General features: G+C 39.5%; 1 protein-coding gene across 1 annotated transcript in view; it reads left to right on the top strand.

Moving 5' to 3' along the window:
• LOC148025576 (vacuolar iron transporter 1-like) overlaps positions 1–21,028 on the top strand; it is a 41,618-nt gene that overhangs the window by 11,111 nt on the left and 9,479 nt on the right. Inside the window, exon 2 of the mRNA XM_087692103.1 lies at positions 6,453–6,538. Within this exon, the coding sequence (XP_087548229.1) occupies positions 6,453–6,538 (86 nt within the window). The remainder of the gene's footprint in view (positions 1–6,452; positions 6,539–21,028) is intronic.

Genomic DNA, 21,028 nt, shown 5'->3' with positions numbered 1-21,028 from the left:
GCTGCTAAAGCTTGTTGATGTGTTCCCGAAGCGAAGAAGACTTATTCACGGACAAAGTCCGCATCTGCACCTCCAAAGAAACCCTCTTCATTAGGGTCATCCGGTTGTACATCCGATCGAGCTCCAGCCATATCTCACAAGCCACCGTCAAGTGCTCGATGTGAGCTATCATGGCTGTGGTGCAAGACAGAAACAGAAAAGATCGAATCCTGGCATTCAGTTTGTTCCAATGAGATTGGGCCTCGGTCAACTCCGCACAAGCATTGGAAGAGAGTTTGGACTCATCCCTCACCGAGGGCCTGTTAATCTCCTCCATCACCAGTTCCGCCAAATCATAAGACTCTAAAATGGCCAACATCATCACCCGCCAGATGCGGTAATTGTCACCATCAAGCTTTTGATCCATTGGAAGAGCCGGTAGGATAGGCACCTTCCTATCCATGATCGCCTGGAACTCCAAATCAGTCTCTGTAGACATGTTAATCTGCAATACCTGCACAAACGCAAAAGCAGCCCCCTCTAACTGTGAAAACATAGCCTTCTAGGACTGATTCCTTCGCTGCCCAAACCTTCTTCACCCGCCACAGGCGATGAAAAAGTAAAATCTGCAATGGAAGGCCTTAAACGTAGGCTTCTTCCCCTTCGAAGAGCAATAACCTACAGCAAATTCACCGATTATACTCCTTTCCCGCACGCCACACTCGCTCCAGCCTTGATCCGATGCGCAGCCCTCTCACTCGCCCTCGAAACCTGGAAACATAGCCTTGTGTCGCGCTAAAATCTCCTCTTCAGATAGGTTCAACCCTCAGTCAATCCATCTTCACTGCTCTGATACCATGTCAGAGTGCAGTGATGAGGAAGCATAAGACAAAGACAGAGAGAGTGAACACAAAGAGAAGAGAGAGAGAGAGAAAAGGAGACAGTGTAAACACAAAAAATCTACGGTGTAGTATGATGTATAAGAGTGCAGAAATACACAAGGGGACAGGGGAAATATCTGCGTATGTCTCCAACTTGATGACCTCGATCTCCGTCAGCCCAAGCACAGCCTGTCTCAGCCAACAAATCTTCAAGATCAGAATCTGAAATCACTGAAGAGTGAAAAATAAAGTGTGCCACAGGAACCGGCTATAAATAGCCAAGAAATAATTAAAAAACAGCATCAAGTCGGCTGCATTAAATGCAGTTGCTGACGTGGCACCTCCTCTGCCATATTGTGCTGACATGGCACTGACTGTCCAGGAAATGACTAGCTAACAGGACCCTCAACCATTGTGAAGTGGTTGTGTGTCATCTGTATACCTCTCAAAAGCCAAGCCTCCATGATAACCACACCATACCTTTTAGAAGAGTACCAATCTTTGATATCGTATGAAGGTATGCGAGGGTTTTCACTAAGAAAACACACAATGTTTGAACACAACTAAAACACAATAACTTAGACAAAAACACAAAACTACAAAGAGAAAAGAAAGATAACTTTGGAGTAAATGAATGAATATGTGTGTAGAATGCTCAAACGTAGAGTTGTCCAAGAGACAATTACTCTCATGGGAGTAGTCTAAGGGAGGTATCGGACTGTGACATCTGTTGAAGATGGATGTTGTCACTGAAATGAGAGTAACTAAATAAACTTCACGATGTTTTAATTAAAATTCACAAAGATTTCTAATTAATATAAACTTCAATTCTAGTATCCCAATGAAGGACTTGACACTAGCTATGCAATGGACAAGTGTATAGACTATGTGATACAAGAGCAAGGAAAAATAATAAGGTGCAATGCGAAACTCTCATTAAATTGAAATTTTGTACCTTCAAGTTGAGCTACATTGAAAGTTTTTCCCAGTAAGTAGCTTAGTTAGGGGTCTTAGTTATAAAGTTGACCCTAAGCTTAAGTTTGGTCCAATGAGCAGTTCACTTATGATTAATGATCAAGGCATTAATTAGCTCTTAATAAAAAATGATATTTGATTAAGAAAAAATTGTTACTCATTTAGAAATTTAATCTTGGCTATTTGGAGCCTCCTCCTCTTTGATTTGAGCAACCCAAGTTAAGAGACATCCATTCTTGTCTTCTTTCTTGTGGAAATAGCAAGTTTCAGCCATGGAATACGAGATGACAGCATGGAATGTGAACATAGCCAATCTCTCGTCTTGGCATGGAGAATTTGTTGGGCTAACTCCATATACAGCAAGGTACACTATTTTTTTTATGTAAATATCATTAAAATAGATCATTACAGCCCTACAGGTTGAGATTCTCTCCTCCTTTAAGATCTCAATTCTTGTGCGCTTTCTAGACAAATCTAGTGTAAAGAAAGTAAATCTCTCATAGTTTCATAATGAGAAATTCCTCTATTTCTGAGAATAATAGTGTGGGACTATATGAGAACTATGCAAAACACTTATTTAGGCAAATGCTCTGTGTAACTAGTATCATATGTTGGCTATCTTTTTAGGGTTTGGTAGGGTGAAGCATTCTTTACATTTTTGAACACTCTACAATTGGTTGGAGACCAATATTAAAGGTGACAAGGTCATTGTGCACCCCTGCATCAATTGTCCTAAAAGCAATTACTAAAATACAACCATTTGTAACCAATTTCTAGCATACATTAGTAATCTAAAGAAATACCAAATGAGGGACTAGCCTTTGGAGCGAAGATGTAAATGTAGCAATGGTATCAATGGGGCTACTAGTGTTGCAGCCATCGGTGTATAATAACTTGGGACCTTTGGGTAAAGCTAAAGACTACAAAGAAGATGGGGCAATTGTCAAATTTTAAACATTTAATTATATGCAATATAGTTTGAAGGCTTTGACCTTTATTCAACAATTTGATGCACTCTACTCTAGGAGCAATTTCCCCGAGCATTCAAAAGTGTATTGGCAACCAATTTCCTAAAAGGAAATGCCCTTTAGTAGTACACAACCCTTTTGATGCAAGGCACGGCATTAACAACATGGTAACATTTTTAACAAATTTTCTCTTACCAATGGCTCACAAACACTTTTGAAGTAGATCTGACAATAGCTTGTCATAAATTGGATGCAATTCATGACACTGGTTTAGAAGAGTATATTTAAAAAAAATTAGGGGGCTTTGTGAGTCAGCTCTTTTCATGACGTTTGGATGGTTGCACAAAGAGAGATCTACTGTTGTGGAATACCAAAAGAAATTGGTGATTATTTCACAAAGACAAAAGTGACTAGCATGGCACAATTGACCTAAAATGCAAACACAATATATGCATTGATGAAAGGTGTCACAACGATGTGATTTTTTAATGCTTTGCTTAGCATTTGATTTGTTGTTAATCAAATGTACAAATGTGATAAGCACGTGTTGCGCACATTACTTAAGTCACAATGATAGGCCAAGGACCCCGAGATGTCAATGGGTGTCAAAGGCAAAAGTTGTAATGGACATTTAATGACCAACAATTGTGAATGGTGACACTATGAACTAGGCATTAATTAATTTATTAATGCTAGTTGAAGGGTCAATTAATGCACATGACTGCTTGGGAATCAACATGGCCTACTCCAGTTAATTATGGATGGGCATATTAAGTTTTTTGGGCAAGCACAAATGATGAAACTAATTTTCAGAATTGATATATTAATTATACGGCTGAAAATCTAATTAGAAGGTTGCCATTTGGCAAAACTTACCCATGCAAGTGAGAGAAAGGTTGTTGGAGGCTGCCTAAGCCTCATTCCAGCATTGTGGAGGTTAGGAAAGGAAGTGAAGGAACTGCTATTGCAATTTTCAAGCCATTGGAAACTGTCAAGGAGCTGCCGCCAGCTGATCAAAAGGCCATTGAAGGTAGGCAATAGTCCCTGCAGGCTGTCTGCAAGTAGGTGATAGCAATTTCGGGGCCCACAAGGGCAGGTGACTATATATGAAGCTCTTGCTAGTGGCAAATTGGAGTCATTCAACCATTCCCTATAGAGCAGCAACAAATTTGAGCAGTTCCTGACAATAAAAATCAGAAATTTCTCTCTCCTCACACTCTCTCTCATCTCCAATTATTCCCTTAGTCTTTCTTGGCCATTTATAGTAGATCTCAGCCATAGAAGTCAAGAAGCAGAGTATTTGTTATTGTAGACCCTAATTTACTACAGAAATTAGGGTCTAGCAGTCACCTTGGGTCCCGTGCTAGAAAATTGAAGCCTTACTACTTGAAATCAGCAGCGGAAATTTTTAGAATTACTAGAGATTTCAAGAAACCAGCCATTCCGATTGGATTTGGGGTTAGATTTGACCATCCAAGGAGTGAATTGAACGCCAAACCAAGGGCCAAATTGTTTTGAAGGCTTGTTGTTTGCTTTTGGCAGCAAGATGCATTGGATAGTGAGGTAGATTGGAGTCAAATCTCAATTTACTTTATCCAATTCTAATAGAGACTAAAAAAATACCGGAAGGAGCACCGGGTTTTGGGGCCAGTTGGTTGTCCAATGTCCAAGATTGATTGATAATATTTGTACTTCAATTTGTGTGAATTTTATGCTTGCTGTAATTGGTGCTTAATCAGGTTATCTACTACCCTACCAGAGAAGGAATGCTAGACCACTCAATAACAGTTTTACACTGCTGTAAGCAGCTTCATCAAGGCAAAAACAGCCCTCACCCAGCAGCAGATGCCTTTGCCCAGCTGAGAATACGTTCATTAAGTCCAGGACAGCTCCACCAGGCTGGGAACAGCTCTGAACCTGCCACCAACAGTTCCGCACAGACCGGTTTCAGATTCGCTGACCCCTAAACATCGCCGCTCACACTAGTACCAATGTCACCAAGTCCTGGATCAGCTCGACCAGCAACAAAACACTTTGAATCAGCTTCTACATGTGATAGGCTTACTCTTGCTAGTGATAGATACCTCATGGACAGCCGTGCCATGTCTTTAAGATGAACTCTGATAGTGAGACACTGCGTAATTTAGGTGCTCCAGCCCAGAAATTTGATGTGTGCCCAAATTTAATAAATCAAAAGGAAATTTTGCTTTGAATTCGGCCTTCAGTCTGATTATGTGCAGTAACCTTCCCAAAATGTATCTTAAAACACAATACGGTGGAAGCTCAAGTTTAATTGCATACTTAGGCTAGCTTGGGCATAATCAATAAAGCTATTGAGCAACAACCTGAACTCAAGAATAATTGAGCAATAACCCAACCACCAAGCTTTGTCAAGCAAGAACTAAAGCTCAAGCATGTAAGCCATTTACTCAGCTGGAGTAGGATAGTCATCCTCTGAAGGGAGAGACGCCATGTTTTGTGAGGAATGTGAAACAGGAATAGGGTGAGAATGAGCTGCCCTATTTTAGAATAAATGTGAGGAGACTTAGAGGCAAGCAAAAAACTTGCTTTTGGTTAGTAACCTTCCTGAAAATGGCTTTCAACTAACACTGAAGATCAAAGGACTGCACAACCACTGAAGAATATCAGCGCCCTTATCAATCTTCAATCCATGCAACATCAACATGGCGAACAACAGAAATGCTGATGTATGCTGGAGTTTAACATCTCATCCTACTTTGAAGTTTGAGTTTGTTTTCTATGCCCTTGATTATGTTTGAGTGTTGATTGATTTGAAAAGGTTTGTGTAAAAAGGACATATTTTTCCTCCAACAGATGTGATTTTCAACCAAAACATAGTCATTATCTTGGATATGCTACCCTGATATAAACAGTACATACAAAAAATTGGATGTGCCCTCTTCTGGCCACCCTCCTGATGGTCCCATCAGAGTAGATGCCCCTTGCTTGCCAAACATACATGGAACTGAAAAAACACAGTAAACTTTTTCACACAAGCACAGAATGATGGGCACAACTTTGAATATGGCAGTGGAGCAGAGGATAACCACTGTAGAGTGCTAGATTAGATGACCCAACTAGAGTGCTAAATATAAGCATCTGCACTGGGCATGGCAAACAATGGTGATCCCATAGGTCGACCACAAGCCTAATAACGGGTCAAAATTTATTAGCATGGCTTGAATGATTGAAGAAGGCTGAGAAAGGCCTGGTGCATAAAAGGCTATAACTTACCTCTGCTACAATCCAGGTGCAGAGAATTGCTATGGCAAACATAAAGAAGGGATATTGATTAATGGGACTGTTGCCTTGTCCCAGTTAGCTCAGTTCTAATGGGGGGGCCGAAAGCCACCAGCGTACAAACATCTATCATGAGGCCGTAAACTTGAAGTGCTTCTCTCAACTCGTCACTAGAACTTCCATTGTTAATTATCTGGATATTGTGGCTCTCTTGTTTGCCTAAAACCCTGGCTCACATTTTCTTCAATGTATGAAAGATGCATACTAGAAGTAAAGATTCAGGTCAATAAAAGCTGATTTGAAAATGATGAAACACGGAGAATCTGATATTGCTTCACCAGTAGTTGTAGTACAAGTGTAATTACTGTTTTGAAATTATGTTTTACAGCTACTTGGCAGCCAAAAGTGATGCAGACCATTACCGTCGTGAAAAGAAGCGAGAGGAGGAAGAGATTTTAACAGTCCCTGATACAGGTAGGTTTAGTGTTATAAACACTTTCTTTCTTGTAAAAGTTTTTCCATAAGAATAAACTAGATGTATAACTGGCCTCATCACTATCATGTAAATTCCATTCTGAAACTTGTAGTGACCCCAGACAAAGGTACCAAGATACTTTGAATGTGTTTCTTGTCATTCATAAGTGCCCAAGAACGGCTAACCATCAGAGGAATGGAAAAGGTTGGATGATCATCTTCCAAATTAGGAAGGGGGTGCTACTAAAGATCCATTCATTGACCTCGGGTGGTTGATGAGTATGCCCTGCTGTACTTCAGTAATAGATTCCCAGATCTATAAGCAAGTAGGCACAGCTGGAGCAAATGTGCACTGGTTTTATCCACCAGTAGTTTTTCCTATTTTTAGGTAAAAACCAAGTGGAAATCCCTCAATTATCATTCTCCAATGAGCTCCAAAGAGAAACCTTACTCTGGAAGAAGGTTTAGAATCCACTCATTAACAAGGCCTGTTAAGCCTTACTTTGGAAAGAAGCTTTAGAATCCACTCATCAAGATCATCAAACTGGTTTACATTTCAACTTCTAAACGCTGTTCCCTTTTTTAGCCACCTAGCACTTTTTGGCTGCTCTGCATTCAAAGCCAGTCAGTTGTACCTAGTTCACTAGCTATCCTTAACTCTTGACCATGCTGTATTTTGAATCTGTTTGAATCTCTATATAAGGTAGACTAAACCCGAATGGTTACAACATCTAGTACTTCATCCAGCACAGAAAGTGCTTGTTCCCTTTAAGCAGTAGGTTTCCAACTAGTACTACCTAACACCTACTGCCAATGCACCTTCAAGGGAGAATAACCAATGAAGTTACTATCCAATGCCCGTCAGCACTTTACAGTGTGCAAAGCATTCAGAAGATTAACTCTTCGTAAGAAAATCTACAAGGTTGTCATCTGTGTGAAGCTTGACAAGCTCAATCTGATCATCCTCAAGCATCTCCCTAATGATGTGATGATACTTCACTTCAATATGCTTTGTCTTTGCATGAAAGACAAGATTATGGCATTCTAATTATAACCATGCAAAATGGGAACCTCTCTAGCAATTCCAAGATCTCCCACTAGATGAGTAAGCTATATAGCTTCCTTGCATGCCTCAATGGCTGCAAGATATTTGGCCTTAGTGATAGACAAAGATGTACATGTCTACAATTGAGAGACCCATGGAAGTACACATCCTTTGATGTCAAAACAAACCCTATTGTAGAGTCTAGACTTCTTGGAGTCTACATTCCTTACAAAATCCGCATGTGCATACCCAAGAATAGATGCATCCTTCCTTCCAAAGCAAATGTACATAGCTCTTGCAGTATTTAAGTATCTTGTGATGCTCTTCAATGCTTCCCAATGCTTCTTATCAAGGTTTGCCATAAGCTTGCAAACCATTCCTACCACATAACCAGCGTGTAGCTACCATAGTTTACATTAAGCTACCAACTATGGATGTGCAAGGTATCTTTGCTATTTCAATCATCTACTCATATGACTTAGGACTTTCCTCTTGGCTGACTTTCAAATATGGAGACAACCGAATATTGATACCTTTTTCCTCTCTATATTAAAATACTGGAGAAGTTTGAGATAGATATAGAAGTTCTTATGTCAGTCCCTCATAATCCTCATGCTCAGAATATATCCTACATTTCCCAAATGCAACATTTTCTTCAATATGTCCACATCCAATAGAGGCTTCACAACAATAACTATATCAGCCATATAAAGGATCAAGATCTTAAGACTACCATGTTGATAAATATGATATATTCTAAGTCATATCCTATGGTTGTATGTATCTAAAGTAGAAGCATATGTAGAGTGTCCTTAAGTTAAGGGTATCTATCACTTTGAGGATACCACTTGGAGTAGACTGCGAGAATGGAAGAATGAAGAAAAAGAAGAAGATGAACATGAAAAATGGTTGAGCCTCCATATCCCATGCCGTCCACTCTCTGTTGCGCATCTCTCCCCCTCTTTTCAGTTGGTATCAGAGTAGCTTCCTATATCATGTCACTTTTCTGCAAGTTGCTTTTAGATACAAAGAATTGTGATACGTTGTCTAGGCATTCATACAACACAATCGTCAACTCTCTACAATCGGATACTTAAAATGTGACAACGGTCCGTTGGGACTATAACGCCGCTCAAGCATGTAGGGATGGTCCAGTGGCGTCGACGAGAAGGCCCGGGGCTTGGCCTCGTGAGAGAACAACTGCACTAGATCTGCGTCGGGCCTGGAGTAACTACCCCAAAGCTTAACGACCTGCCGACAGATACCAGTCCCAGGTGCTGGACCCATCAATTTTAGGATTTGCCACGGTGGGACTCAGGAGGGCTCTGTGGAACCAAGGGATAGCGACTGGTAATGATGATGACGACGATGACAGAGGAGATTCTCAGCGCGGTGGGACCCTAACAGGCACCACAACTCGCAAAGATGAGGGCTCGGGCAGACCTCGTGTGTGATCTTCAAACAGGCTATGGCAGATGCCATAACTTCAGCGATGACGGCTGTCAGTTCATACTACAAAGAAGAAGAACTAGTTGGTTTGAAGACTGAAAAATGGCAGTTTCTATTCAACTTACGGGAGGCTATTTGTAGGCCGATTTTTACTCAAAATTCTGGGAAAATTCCTGTATCTTCAGCTTGATATGTACTTCCAGATTGGCACAAAAACTGCATAAAATTTATAGGAAAAATGGTCAATTTTAGACCCGTGTTTTTAATGTATTTTGGGTCATATGAACATCGTTTGGGATCCGATTTGGATATTTCTTGTTGGAAATTAAATGTATGACATGTTGGCATCATGGATGGATGCATACAACAGTTTTTGGACACATGTATGACAGTCATATTGCTGGAAGGTATTTTTACATGTATTTTTGGGCTATTTTTTATGCTTTTTGGTCTCAAATTGAACCATTGATATTCCGGATTGGAGCATGCTGCTGAATACCATTTGTGGACACTTTGTATTGCTGGTTTTTCTAAATTTGCAGCAGCCATAATGTTTGACACGGCACAAATCGCTCAGATTGTGAGAGACAAATTGACCAAAGACAATTATAGTGTTTGGTCTTACAGGGTGGAGAATTTTTTTATGGGTAGAGGTCTATGGGACCTCATAACAGGTGATGATGAATGTCCAGAAGTTCCTGAACATCCAACTAAAGAGAAAAAGAAAGCGTACAAGGATTGGACAGGGAAGAACTGGAAGATTTTGCTTTGGATCTCCATATGTATTTCAAAAACCTTGATTCCTCATATCAAAAAGGCAAGTACTTGTAAGGAGACATAAGAAATCATAGAAAACATGTATGAAACATGTACAGAGGCTTGTAAGATACAACTCAAGCAGAGATTACATGGTGCATGGAGAGGCAATCGCAGTATCAGTGACTATGTGGTAGAAATCAAGTAAATTGCAGAAGACCTTGCATCCATTAATGCACCTATTGATGATGATGATTTAGTAATACTAAATGGACTTGGACCAGCTTTCAAATCTTTGGATACCTCTATTCAGTTAGAGGAGGCTCTATGCCTGACTTTAAGGAGCTTATTGGATTGCTACTTACAGAAGAAATCAAGTTGGGATTGAATGCATCTAGCAATGGCAAAAATGCACATGGAGACAATGTTTTCAATCACCAGAGAGGTCTGGCAGCTCATCTAGAGCTAGAGACTCTTCACTTGGTCATGGTAATGATGGTTTTGCTCGTGGAAGAGGTAACTTTAGTCATGGTAACCTCATGCATAAAGGCAAAGGGAGATCTTTCCCTAGAGGTGGAGGATGGTCTAGTCCTTCACAAAGAGATGACACTTGTCATTATTGTGGACAATCTGATCATTTTTAGAGGGATTGTTATCACAAACAGAATGCCATGTCTAGGGGTCCTGAAAGGACCCAATATGGCCACTATGCAGGCACTTATGGTGATACAGTTTATGGACCTAGAGGTGGATCGCCTAGAGGTCACCTATTTGCTATGGAGCATGTACTTGGGAGCATGACTCACTCTCCTCGTGAGAATGACTGGTTTTTGAATTCAAGAGCTACAAACCACATGACTCATCATGCTGAATGGTTTAATAGCAAGGAGCAGATACAGAATGAGAAATATATTGCCATTGGTGATGATACTTAACATAAAATTACTCATTATATTGGTAGTGTGCCACTTGTTACTAAAGATGGGATTGAGAATAAGCTTGGTAATGTACTTTATATGCCCGCAATAACTAAGAACTTAGCATCGGTTGATCAAGGATTGCCAGTGAGATTCAATAAGTTTGGATATTTCATTGAGAAGTTCCATAATGGAAGACCTGGCAAGGTGATTGCTCGTGGTAGAAAGAAAGGGAGATTATTTGCTTTGGATGCAAGTACTCCAGTAATTCAAAACTCTATGTATGTTAAGAGAGGACATGGGCAAGATAAGAATGTGGAATTATGGCATAGAAGGATTGGTCATGTCAATTTGCAAAGATTGAAGCAAATGCAATCAAGACAGATAGTCCATGGTCTACCGCATTTTGGATATATGAATTTTGATCATGTATGTGAGGCTTGTCAATTTGACAAGCAGTCCAGATTGCCATTTCCAGAGAGGGGGAGAATAAGCAGCTATCCTTTGGAAATGGTACACTCAGATATTTGGGGCCCATGTCAGAATGTTTCCATGAGCTGAAAATGTAGATTCTATATCACTTTCATTGATGATTTTAGCAAAATGACTTGGGTGTACTTTATGCAGCATAAAAGTGAAGCATTTGAAAAGTTTTTGGAATTTAAATCTATGGCTAAAAAGCAGTTTGAATGCTACATAAAATGTTTAAGGTCACGTAATGGTGGAGAGTACATGTCATATGAGTTTTGTGACTACTTGAGAGATCATGGTATCAAAAGACAATTGACATGCAGGTACACACCTCAGCAAAATGGTGTGGCTGAAAGAAAGAATCGGATCATGGCAAAGGTTGCAAGGGCAATGATGAACCAAATGAACATGCCATTGTCATATTGGGCAGAAGCAATGCATACTACAATTCACATTATGAATAGAACACCTACAGCCTTGACTCATAATATGTCACCACATGAGAAAATGTATGGCAGGACACCCATTGTTGCATACTTTAGAGTCTTTGGATGTATTTGTTATATTCATGTTCCGAATGATTTGAGAAAGAAGATGGAACCAAAGGCTTTAAAATGCATTTTTCTTGGATATCCTAATGAGAAGAATGGATATAAATGCTAATGATTCAGTGAGTAAGGAAGTATACATAAGCAAAGATGTCAGATTCAATGAATATGAATCATGGTACAAGCCCAAAATTGCAGTGGATGCTAATTCCTATGAAAGCAGTGATGATGACGGCTATGGAAGAAAACTTTCAGCAAATAACAAAGCTGAAAATCAGCATGTGAAAGATGCTTCAAGACCTCAAGAGAATGTGGAAAGCAATGGCAGTTATAGTCCATGGAGTAGTAGGTTGAGAAGTGCACAAAGGAGTGCAGAAGTTGCGAAAGGAGAGAGACCTATGGCTGAAAGTTCAAACGATGAATCTATAGATGATGAGTATGGCATTCCACATGTTAAAACACCTGGCACTAGAAGTGTAGGAAAGTATGTTCCACCACACGCTAGATCAGTTGAGACACATGGTAGTGCACCTCAATTGAGAAGGTAAAAAAGAGTAAGGTATCCAGTTGATAGATTGACTTATAATGGGTTCATGAAGATGCATTATACATACATGGTTTCTTATGTACATGTGGAGCCTACTTGCTTTGAAGAAGCAATAGAGAACAAAGAGTGGAGACAAGCAACGGATGAAGAGATGGATGCACTAAGGAAAAACAAGACTTGGGATTTGGTGAAATTACCTCATGGCAAGAAATCCATTAGATGTAAATGGGTTTATAAGGTCAAATGTAAGTCGAATGGTCCACTTGAGAGGTATGAAGCAAGGCTGGTTACAAAAGGCTATGCACAAACTTATGGTTTGGACTATGAAGAAATATTCAGTCCAGTAGCTAAAATGACGATAGTGAGATCGGTAATTGCCTTGGCTTCCATCTATGGTTGGAAGCTTTATCAAATGGATATGAAAAATGCATTTTTGAATGGCAACTTAAAAGAGGAAGTGTACATGGATCAATCAGAGAGCTATGTAGATCCAAAATACCCACATTATGTATACCGGTTGAAGAAGGCTTTATATGGATTGAAGCAAGCACCAAGAGCATGGTGTGATAGAATCAGCAAATTCTTATGCAGTATGGGATTTCAGCACAGCAAAGCTGATTATTCACTTTATGTGAGGCATACAAAAGATGGTATGATTGTTGTTGACATCTATTTTGATGATCTCATTATTACAGGCACACTTGAGAATAAGATTGCTGAAGTCAAGCATGGGTTACATAAAGAGTTTAATATAAAGGACCTTGATTTGTTAAGATACTTCTTAGACATTGAGGTTATTGACACACCTCATGGTATATGGCTAATACAAAGGCAATATGCATTAGAGATATTGGAAAATTTTAGCATGACAAGATGCACACTGGTTGACACACCATTGGATCAAATGTTAAGTCGATGGATGATAGACCTTATATTGAGGATGTCACTATGTTCAGAAAGATGGTTGGTAGTCTTATCTACTTGACCATTACAAAACTAAACTTGAGTTATGTTATTGGATTGATAAGTTAGTTTATGCAGAAACCATGCAAATCGCAGTTGGATGTAGTGAGAATAGTTCTTAGGTATGTGAAGAAGGCAGTCGGCTATGGCTTGTTTTATGAAAAGGAATCAAGCCTACATTGTTTGGATACTCAGATGCAGACTGGGTAGGTAGCTCTATGGATAGAAGATCTACTAGTGGCTATGCATTCTCATTTGGTTCAACCATGATAAGTTGGAGCAATAAAAAGCAACCTACAGTTGCTCTATCAAGCACTGAAGCAGAGTATAGAGGTATTGCATTGGTAGCATATGAGTAGACATGGCTAAGATTGATCTTATATAACATGGGGATAGAGATTGATGGTGGAGTCATTATATATTGTGATAATGTTAGCAGCATTATGTTGGCAAAGAACCCAGTCTACTATGCAAGGACAAAACACATAGAAGTGTAGTATCACTTCATTAGAGAAAAAGTCATTGATGGAGAGATTGGGTTGGTCCATGTAAAAACAAATGACCAAGTTATTGATATCTTTACCAAAGCATTAGGTAAAGATAAGTTTGAGTACTTCAAGAGTGCACTTGGAGTCTTATGTGTGCAAGCTCATTCTGAGCTTGAGGAAAAGTGTTGATAAATATGATATATCCTAAATCATATCCTATGGTTGTATGTACCTAAAATAGAAGCATATGTAGAGTGTCCTTAAGTTGAGGGTATCTATCACTTTAAGAATACCACTTGGAGTAGACTGCGAGAATGGAAGAATGAAGAAAAAGAAGAAGATGAACATGAAAAATGGTTGAGCCTCCATATCCCATGCCGTCCACTCTCCTTTGCGCATCTCTCCCCCTCTCTTTTCATACCATCCATAGTGTTTCATGTATTAAAACAATAATCTATCTTACTTTGTGTATATCCCTGAGACTTCATAAAAGTATCAAACTTATGATACCGTCACCTTGGAGCTTGCTTCAATCCATATAAGCTCTTGTTGAGCTTATATACCATCTGTTCTTTGCCATTATATAATAGACCTCTCTGGCTATTGCATGTAGATATCCTTGTGCAAATACCCATCTAAGAAAGTTGTCTTGACATTCATTTGGACAAGGTCCATATTCTCCTTGACAACCAATGCAAGCATTGTACAGAGAGTAGTAATCTCGACTATTGGTGAGAAAATCACATCCAAGTCCATTCCCTTCTCCTTCTTAAATGCCTTGGCTACAAATCTTGCCTTATACTTAGGTAATGCATCAGATGATGACATTTTGTAGCATATGAACCCATTTTCATGGTAATGCATTTTGCCTTTAGGGAATGGAACATTCTTAATTTAGGAATCTATCTCTGTTTGTATAGCTTTCTTCTACTTATGACTATTAGCCCTAGACATAGCATCATTGCAACATGAAGGCTCTTTGCAATCTGCCATCATGACATACTCAAGAGACGATGTGTAACTTTGTGGAGGTGTAGAGACTCTCTTGGATCATCTCAATACTAGCTCAACTTGAGCATCTAGCTGTCCCAATTATCTGTCCTATCAAGTGTCAAGTTGTCTATGTGGCTGTGGTATATCTACCTAAACATTTATTGGCTATCCTAGCACTACATCAGGCGGAGTAGACAGTGTACACTACTTATGTGGTGTTTGTCCTTGTTTGGTCTTCTGAATTGAGCAAAACCACGAGGAAAGAGGTTCTCTCTCAGCCGTGGGTTTTTGTGGTCCTTATGGAGTAAAGATAAGAAGAAGAAGAAGAAACTACCTTTGAGTAGTCTCTTTCACCATGTCCTCTTGGATTGACGGACAACCTTGAAAACACCAAACTTAAATCCAAAGACAATTGTGTGTTTTTCTGGTCCTTATGGAGTAAAGACAAGAAGAAGAAAACACCTTTGAGTAGTCTCTTTCACCGTGTCCTCTTGGATTGACGAACAACCTTGAAAACACCAAACTTAAAGCCAAAGACCACTGTGTAAGCCTTTGGACCAACAGATATTTGGCCGATGCTTGATGATGAAGATGTTGAAGCTCTTGATGATAGATGTATACCTTTTCTCTTGATGGAGACCTTGAAAGCGATGCATAGACCAATCACTACACTCTAATACCAACGTTGAAAGAAAGCACCATAGCTCTGCCCCTCCTTGAGGTCATGTTGGGCTACGCTAAGCATAACACGTATCATCTCTCTCTGGGGCTGCTCAAGTCTGCTCAAGTCAAACAAGATTCTCTACAAGTCACGCACTAGTAACTACACTCTCTCCCGCTCTCTCTCGTGCGCGCGTGTAATAGGCAATTGTGTTAATTACAAAGAAAGTACACGTTTAAAAGATTACAATTTACAAGATGACTCTAGGCTCTCTTTTACAAAAGGTTAGTTACAACCAAGAAGTAGTGAAGATTGTCATATGCCAAGGGACCAAGTCCTCCCTAGGTTAGATGACTAAAAGAATACAAAAGTTACGACAAAGAAGTAGCGAAGATTGTCATATGCCAAGGGACCAAGTCCTCCCTCGAAAGGAGATCGGTATGCAGAATAAGGTCCACCTGCCAATGTAGGAGACCTTTTAATAGCAAGGTGCGTCTATATCCCTAATGTGGAATCAAAAACAAAAGCATTCAGGGTTATCCAATTGTGCTACCAACAGCCCTAAAAACAAAGGAATGGAAACAAATCTTCATATGTGGTTGTGCTGGAGAAGGGTATTTGGGCCAAGCAAAGAACCAATCTGGTCCTAAGAACTTGAGAATCTTATAGGGTCCACAATATCTTGGACTTAGCTTCTTAAATTCTCCTAAAGACAAAGAACTCTTTTTTGGATGGACACGGATGAAGACCATGTCTGTCTCTTTGAAGATTCGTTCTTGCCTTCTTAGATCAACATACGTCTTTTGTCGGTCCTTGGTAGCTTGAACATCTTGTCTGATAATCTTGATTTGATCATCCATTTCTTCTAACATTTTTCTCAAGGCTTCTACCCTTAGAGTAAGATCGAAAAAAATGATTTGCCAACCATAGCCCTCCAAATATCAAACAACAAGGCCCATATTTTTTGTTTTAAAGGGCACGAAAGAAAACAATGGCGAGAAACTTCCACGCTAGTGAGGTAGAAAAAATATGAGCTCCATTGAAACTGCAACATTTTGCAAGTGCCATGGCAAGAAATAGCCCACCAACCATGACTATCTTTCTAGCCTATGGATCCCATAGGCAGTATCCCATCTCTCCTAAGCCTCCACATACAAGTATTTATGTGACTTAGGATCAAGCTTGCTCCTCTTGTTCTTGGAAATATGCATATAGGTCTTATAGCCAAACACACATAAGTAATCATAAGAGGGTTTATTTCCAAGCCAAAACTCTAGCAACTAGCTTAACACCCTCAACCAAAGATTCATAAGTAAGGGCTACATTTGATAGCATACTTCAAACATTCTTTCTATATGGTTATATTCATCTTTTTTGCCACCCCATGTTGGGAGTTAGCAAAGCAACACAACACAATCCCTGTAAATTGAAACCCATTCATGTAAGAAACCAACATACCAGAAAATGGACACCCATAGTATACCCCAAAAACACAAACCTCTTCCAAAATTCCCAACCCAAGCAGCCCATGATACAATAGGAGGCACCACCCTTGAGCACAAACAAGGGACCAATGCAATTCAATACCATGTTTTGATGCTTTTAAAGTAAATCTTAATGGTAGGATAAAGCTATATGGTTTATCTTTCTTGTCTTTATTGATACTATTTACATTATTTATCATAGGTCGCGGTGCAAATCACATGCATATGCTATATATCTTTACAAATTAATGATTATAAAATTCACACAAGGTATATCTAGCAAGAAGAGAATCCCTTAGAGATAAGATAGCTCTAAAATGATCATGTAAAGATTGTAATACATTATGGCAAGCTTCTTCTTTGGCATACATAGCTTTTGGCAATAGCAGAGGATAATTATCCATGATGCCATAGGTCAACTCTCATATCTTGATATAGTGAGAGGTTGGGCATCTATCAAAGCCTGTCATGCTTACATCATTAACACCAATACAAAGGTTGACACATCACCAAATAATCGATGCCCAAGCTATCATGGGGACATGAAATTTTTTAGATGCTTTAACATAACTAGTAGCATTTAATAAGTTAATAAGTAAATGTCCAAGGTTACTAATAGTTATTTCATGGTAGCATGGAAAGGACCCTGAGGATGCAGTGGGTGTCAAAGGCAAAAATTGTAACAAGTTAGGTGAGCTGGGTTTTGGTTGTCCATCGGTGTTAGTTTTTACCCTAGGAGAGTTGTTTGGCCATTAAGTGTCAACTGGTGATGCTAGAGATTAGGCATTAATTAATTAATTAATGTCAACCTAAGGGTGAACAAAGTTTAGGAACCACTCCATGTTATAAGTGACCTAATCAATTTATTTATATATGAACACATTTAAATTTGGGTAGGGTCAGAACGGTTGAAATTAATGCAAATTTAATTAATTTTGAAAATTAATTTAATGGCTGGATAAAGCTGAAAATGTGTTTAGAAGGCTACCGCTTGGCACAAATGCCCATGTAGTTGGGAAGAACGTCTTTCGAGCTAGTGAAGAGCCATTTAGTTCATTCACCTTGTGAGAGAGAGGAAGGAGCAGCTGCTCATTTGATTTACAACCATTGGAGGATCTTTTAGGGCAGCCAATAGTAGACAAAGACCATTCAAGAGTAGTCAACAACATTTTTAGCCCTCCTAGGTGCAAGCAACAACAACCAAGGCTAGTGATAGCATTTACTACTCTCTTGGTAGTAGACAATTGCATTAAATGTAGTCTAGTACATGCAACAATCAAATTTGAGCTCTTTCTTGCATGGAAAATCAGGGAATTCTCTCTCTTTAGCTATCTCTCACTTTTTCTCAGAAGATCTCAATATTTTTCAACCATTCCTTGCAATTTTTAGTCAAATTTGGTGGACACAAGGGAGAATTATTGCTTAAATCCTAAAATTATTAAGGAATTAGAGTTTAGCAATCACCTTGGGACCTGTGCCATCAATCAAGGGTATAGTACACTAAAATCAACATCTAAAATTCAAGGAATTGTCATGGGTTTTAGATGCCAGTTCATCCATTGTGAATTTGAGGCAACATTTGGCTAGTTGGGGTTCCATTAGAGCAAGTCATGGGTGAAATCGAGGAGCAATTGGCCTGAAGTGCTTGCTGATTTGTACAACATGGGGGCTTTTGCATCAGCAAAGGAGATTGTGAAACCTCAACTTATACGCAATCCATTGGCAATATAAGTTAAAGAAATACTGAAAGAGTGCTAGTTTTGGAGCCACTAGGGGTATCTATTATCCAAGATTATTAAGGCAAAGTATGCATTTCAATTTATGCTCATTTATTGATTGTTGTAATTAAGTGCTTAATCAAGTATTACCACCATATTCGAGAAGGAAGGTTGGTTTCATGGTTCCATTGCCGAGACACCACTCAATTCTTTGATTTGGTGGGCCCAAGGCACTTGATTGCAAGACAAAGCTTTGTGCTAGTACTGATTTTTGTACTCAATTGAGAAATTACAACAAGATGTCTTCATATAGTGAGATGGAATCAAGCAGTGATGATGCCTCTCATTATGGATATTCACATGGGAAAGAAGGAAATGCAATGTGCCTGATCTTGAACAAGGTTCACATGATGGATAGCAAGCTGAAAATGTTACTATTGGGAAAGGTGCAGGTCCTTCAAGGCAAAATGAGGCTGATGACCAATAATAGGAAGAAAATTTTGATGACCAATTCAAGAATTCGATGAGGACAACAACAAATCTCTTTGTTGAATTGGCAAAGGATTCTTATTTTTAATACTTTAAAGAATAACAACAAGAGCAAGAGTAAGAAGTCATATTCTACACCTTTGGGATAGCCAGGTGCATCGAAGGTAGTGCCAAATCCTTCACTTGAAGCTCCCAAAGAGGCAATGAGACAAAAGAGTTGTGGTACCTATAAGGCAAGGTGTGCAAATGCAAAACCATCATGAAAGTACCAATCCAATGGATTTTGAACAGCTAGGCGGCATGCATACAATGATTGGGTGGCCAAGATACTTTGGGGATAACATCATTTTTCATGCAATGGTTGGACAAGGACTGCATATGGGAATGTATGGCACAAGTCCCTATGGAATGTAGTAGCCAATGCATGGTGTGCAAGGCCCAATCAATTTAGGTATGGTTGCGAATGTGCATAATCCTATGTATGGCAGCATTGGTTTGATGTTATGGGCACAAAGTGGCATGTTTGGTAATGCATCTGCGTAGACCCTCGAATGCTTATGGGACTCAAGAAATGAGTATTGTTCATGCAAATGCATCATTTGGGTTTGGTCATGTTGTAAATACAGCAAATGCAGCCTTTTTGCAGCAGCCAGTATATGACGACTTGACTCCCAAAGGGGCAGCAAAAGACTATGATGAGGGTGGAAAAATAGTGAAGTTTGAGTCCTTCAGTAGTGCACAAGATAGGTTGATAGCTTTTGATATTCATTCAACAATTTGATGTTGCCTATTCAAGAGAAAACTTCACCAAATCCTTTAAGATTTAGAAGGTAAACACTTTCTTGAAGGGGAATGCATTGCAGTGATGGTCCACATAGTTTGCATCGAATTGGTTGACAAGTACCTTTGAGGTGGACATCATGATAGCTTGGAATACGCTAGATGCCAAGGAATGCAAGAATTTAGAGCAATACAATAAGAAGTTTTGGGATGCATTGCTCCTCCTCACTTCTTATCACCCCATACCCCTTCATGAGCAAGTGGATCCACAATTTCTAGTATGTCTTAGCTCATAGAGATTGTTGCTACAGCTAATGCTTTACTACACAGGAAGGATTCAAGTTTCCAAGAGAGTGGGGAGAAGCCAAATAAAAAGTTGTTCAAGGTAGAGAAAAGGGGCAGGTTTGAAAATGTTCCAAGAGGCAAAAAGCAAGAAAAGTTAGAAAATTAGGGAGATCTTAAGGGAAAGACTTAAACATTAGTGGGATTGGTGCTTGATGTTGCCAGTGTTCAGCCAATGATGATGCTATTGAGTTATGCAAAGTATGGGGAAAAATCAAGGATCAGCATGCATTGATATTCATTGATAATGATACATGAGCCAACTTTATCTTTGTAGACATGGCAACATGTCCTGACATCAGAGAGAATGAGATGGGACCCGTGGGGGAAGTTGGAATGACATGTAAAGGCCATGTAGAGCCTATCATACCACTCATTGGACAACTCTGGTTGAACATTCAGGGATATGTGGACAACAAAGAGTTCTTTATTGCTCCACTTGAGGGTTGTGATGCGTTGCTTGGTATGCCATAGTGCCACCGTGTGCTTGAAGTGATTGATGTTAGGTTAGGGTTCATCATCACATGCACACTCATCTGCACTCACAGTGAACAAGTGAATAGCAAGAGAAAAGAGTGCTAGAAGGTCACGTCCACTATGTGAGAATGAATGAAAGTGCAATCCCTAAGATACTAAGTATCATACCCAGTGAGGTGTATTCATACGAAAAAAAAAATCCTTCTCTAGCTAGAAGGTAAAAAGTGTCTGTGAGATAAGAGAGTGTTCACACCAAAACATTAGAGGACACACATAAGTGTAATGAGCTCCCCTCGAATGAACGATATGAATGAATACAGAGAATAGGTAAATCAATTCCCAAATGGTATCAAGCTAGGAGC

Source organism: Lygodium microphyllum, chromosome 14 (genome assembly GCF_053477565.2).
Source record: "Lygodium microphyllum isolate KBCC chromosome 14, Lygodium_microphyllum_v1.1.10, whole genome shotgun sequence".
NCBI lineage: Eukaryota > Viridiplantae > Streptophyta > Polypodiopsida > Schizaeales > Lygodiaceae > Lygodium > Lygodium microphyllum.
The sequence above is the reverse complement of the archived record's forward strand: the minus strand, read 5'-3'. Positions and strand labels throughout refer to the sequence as shown.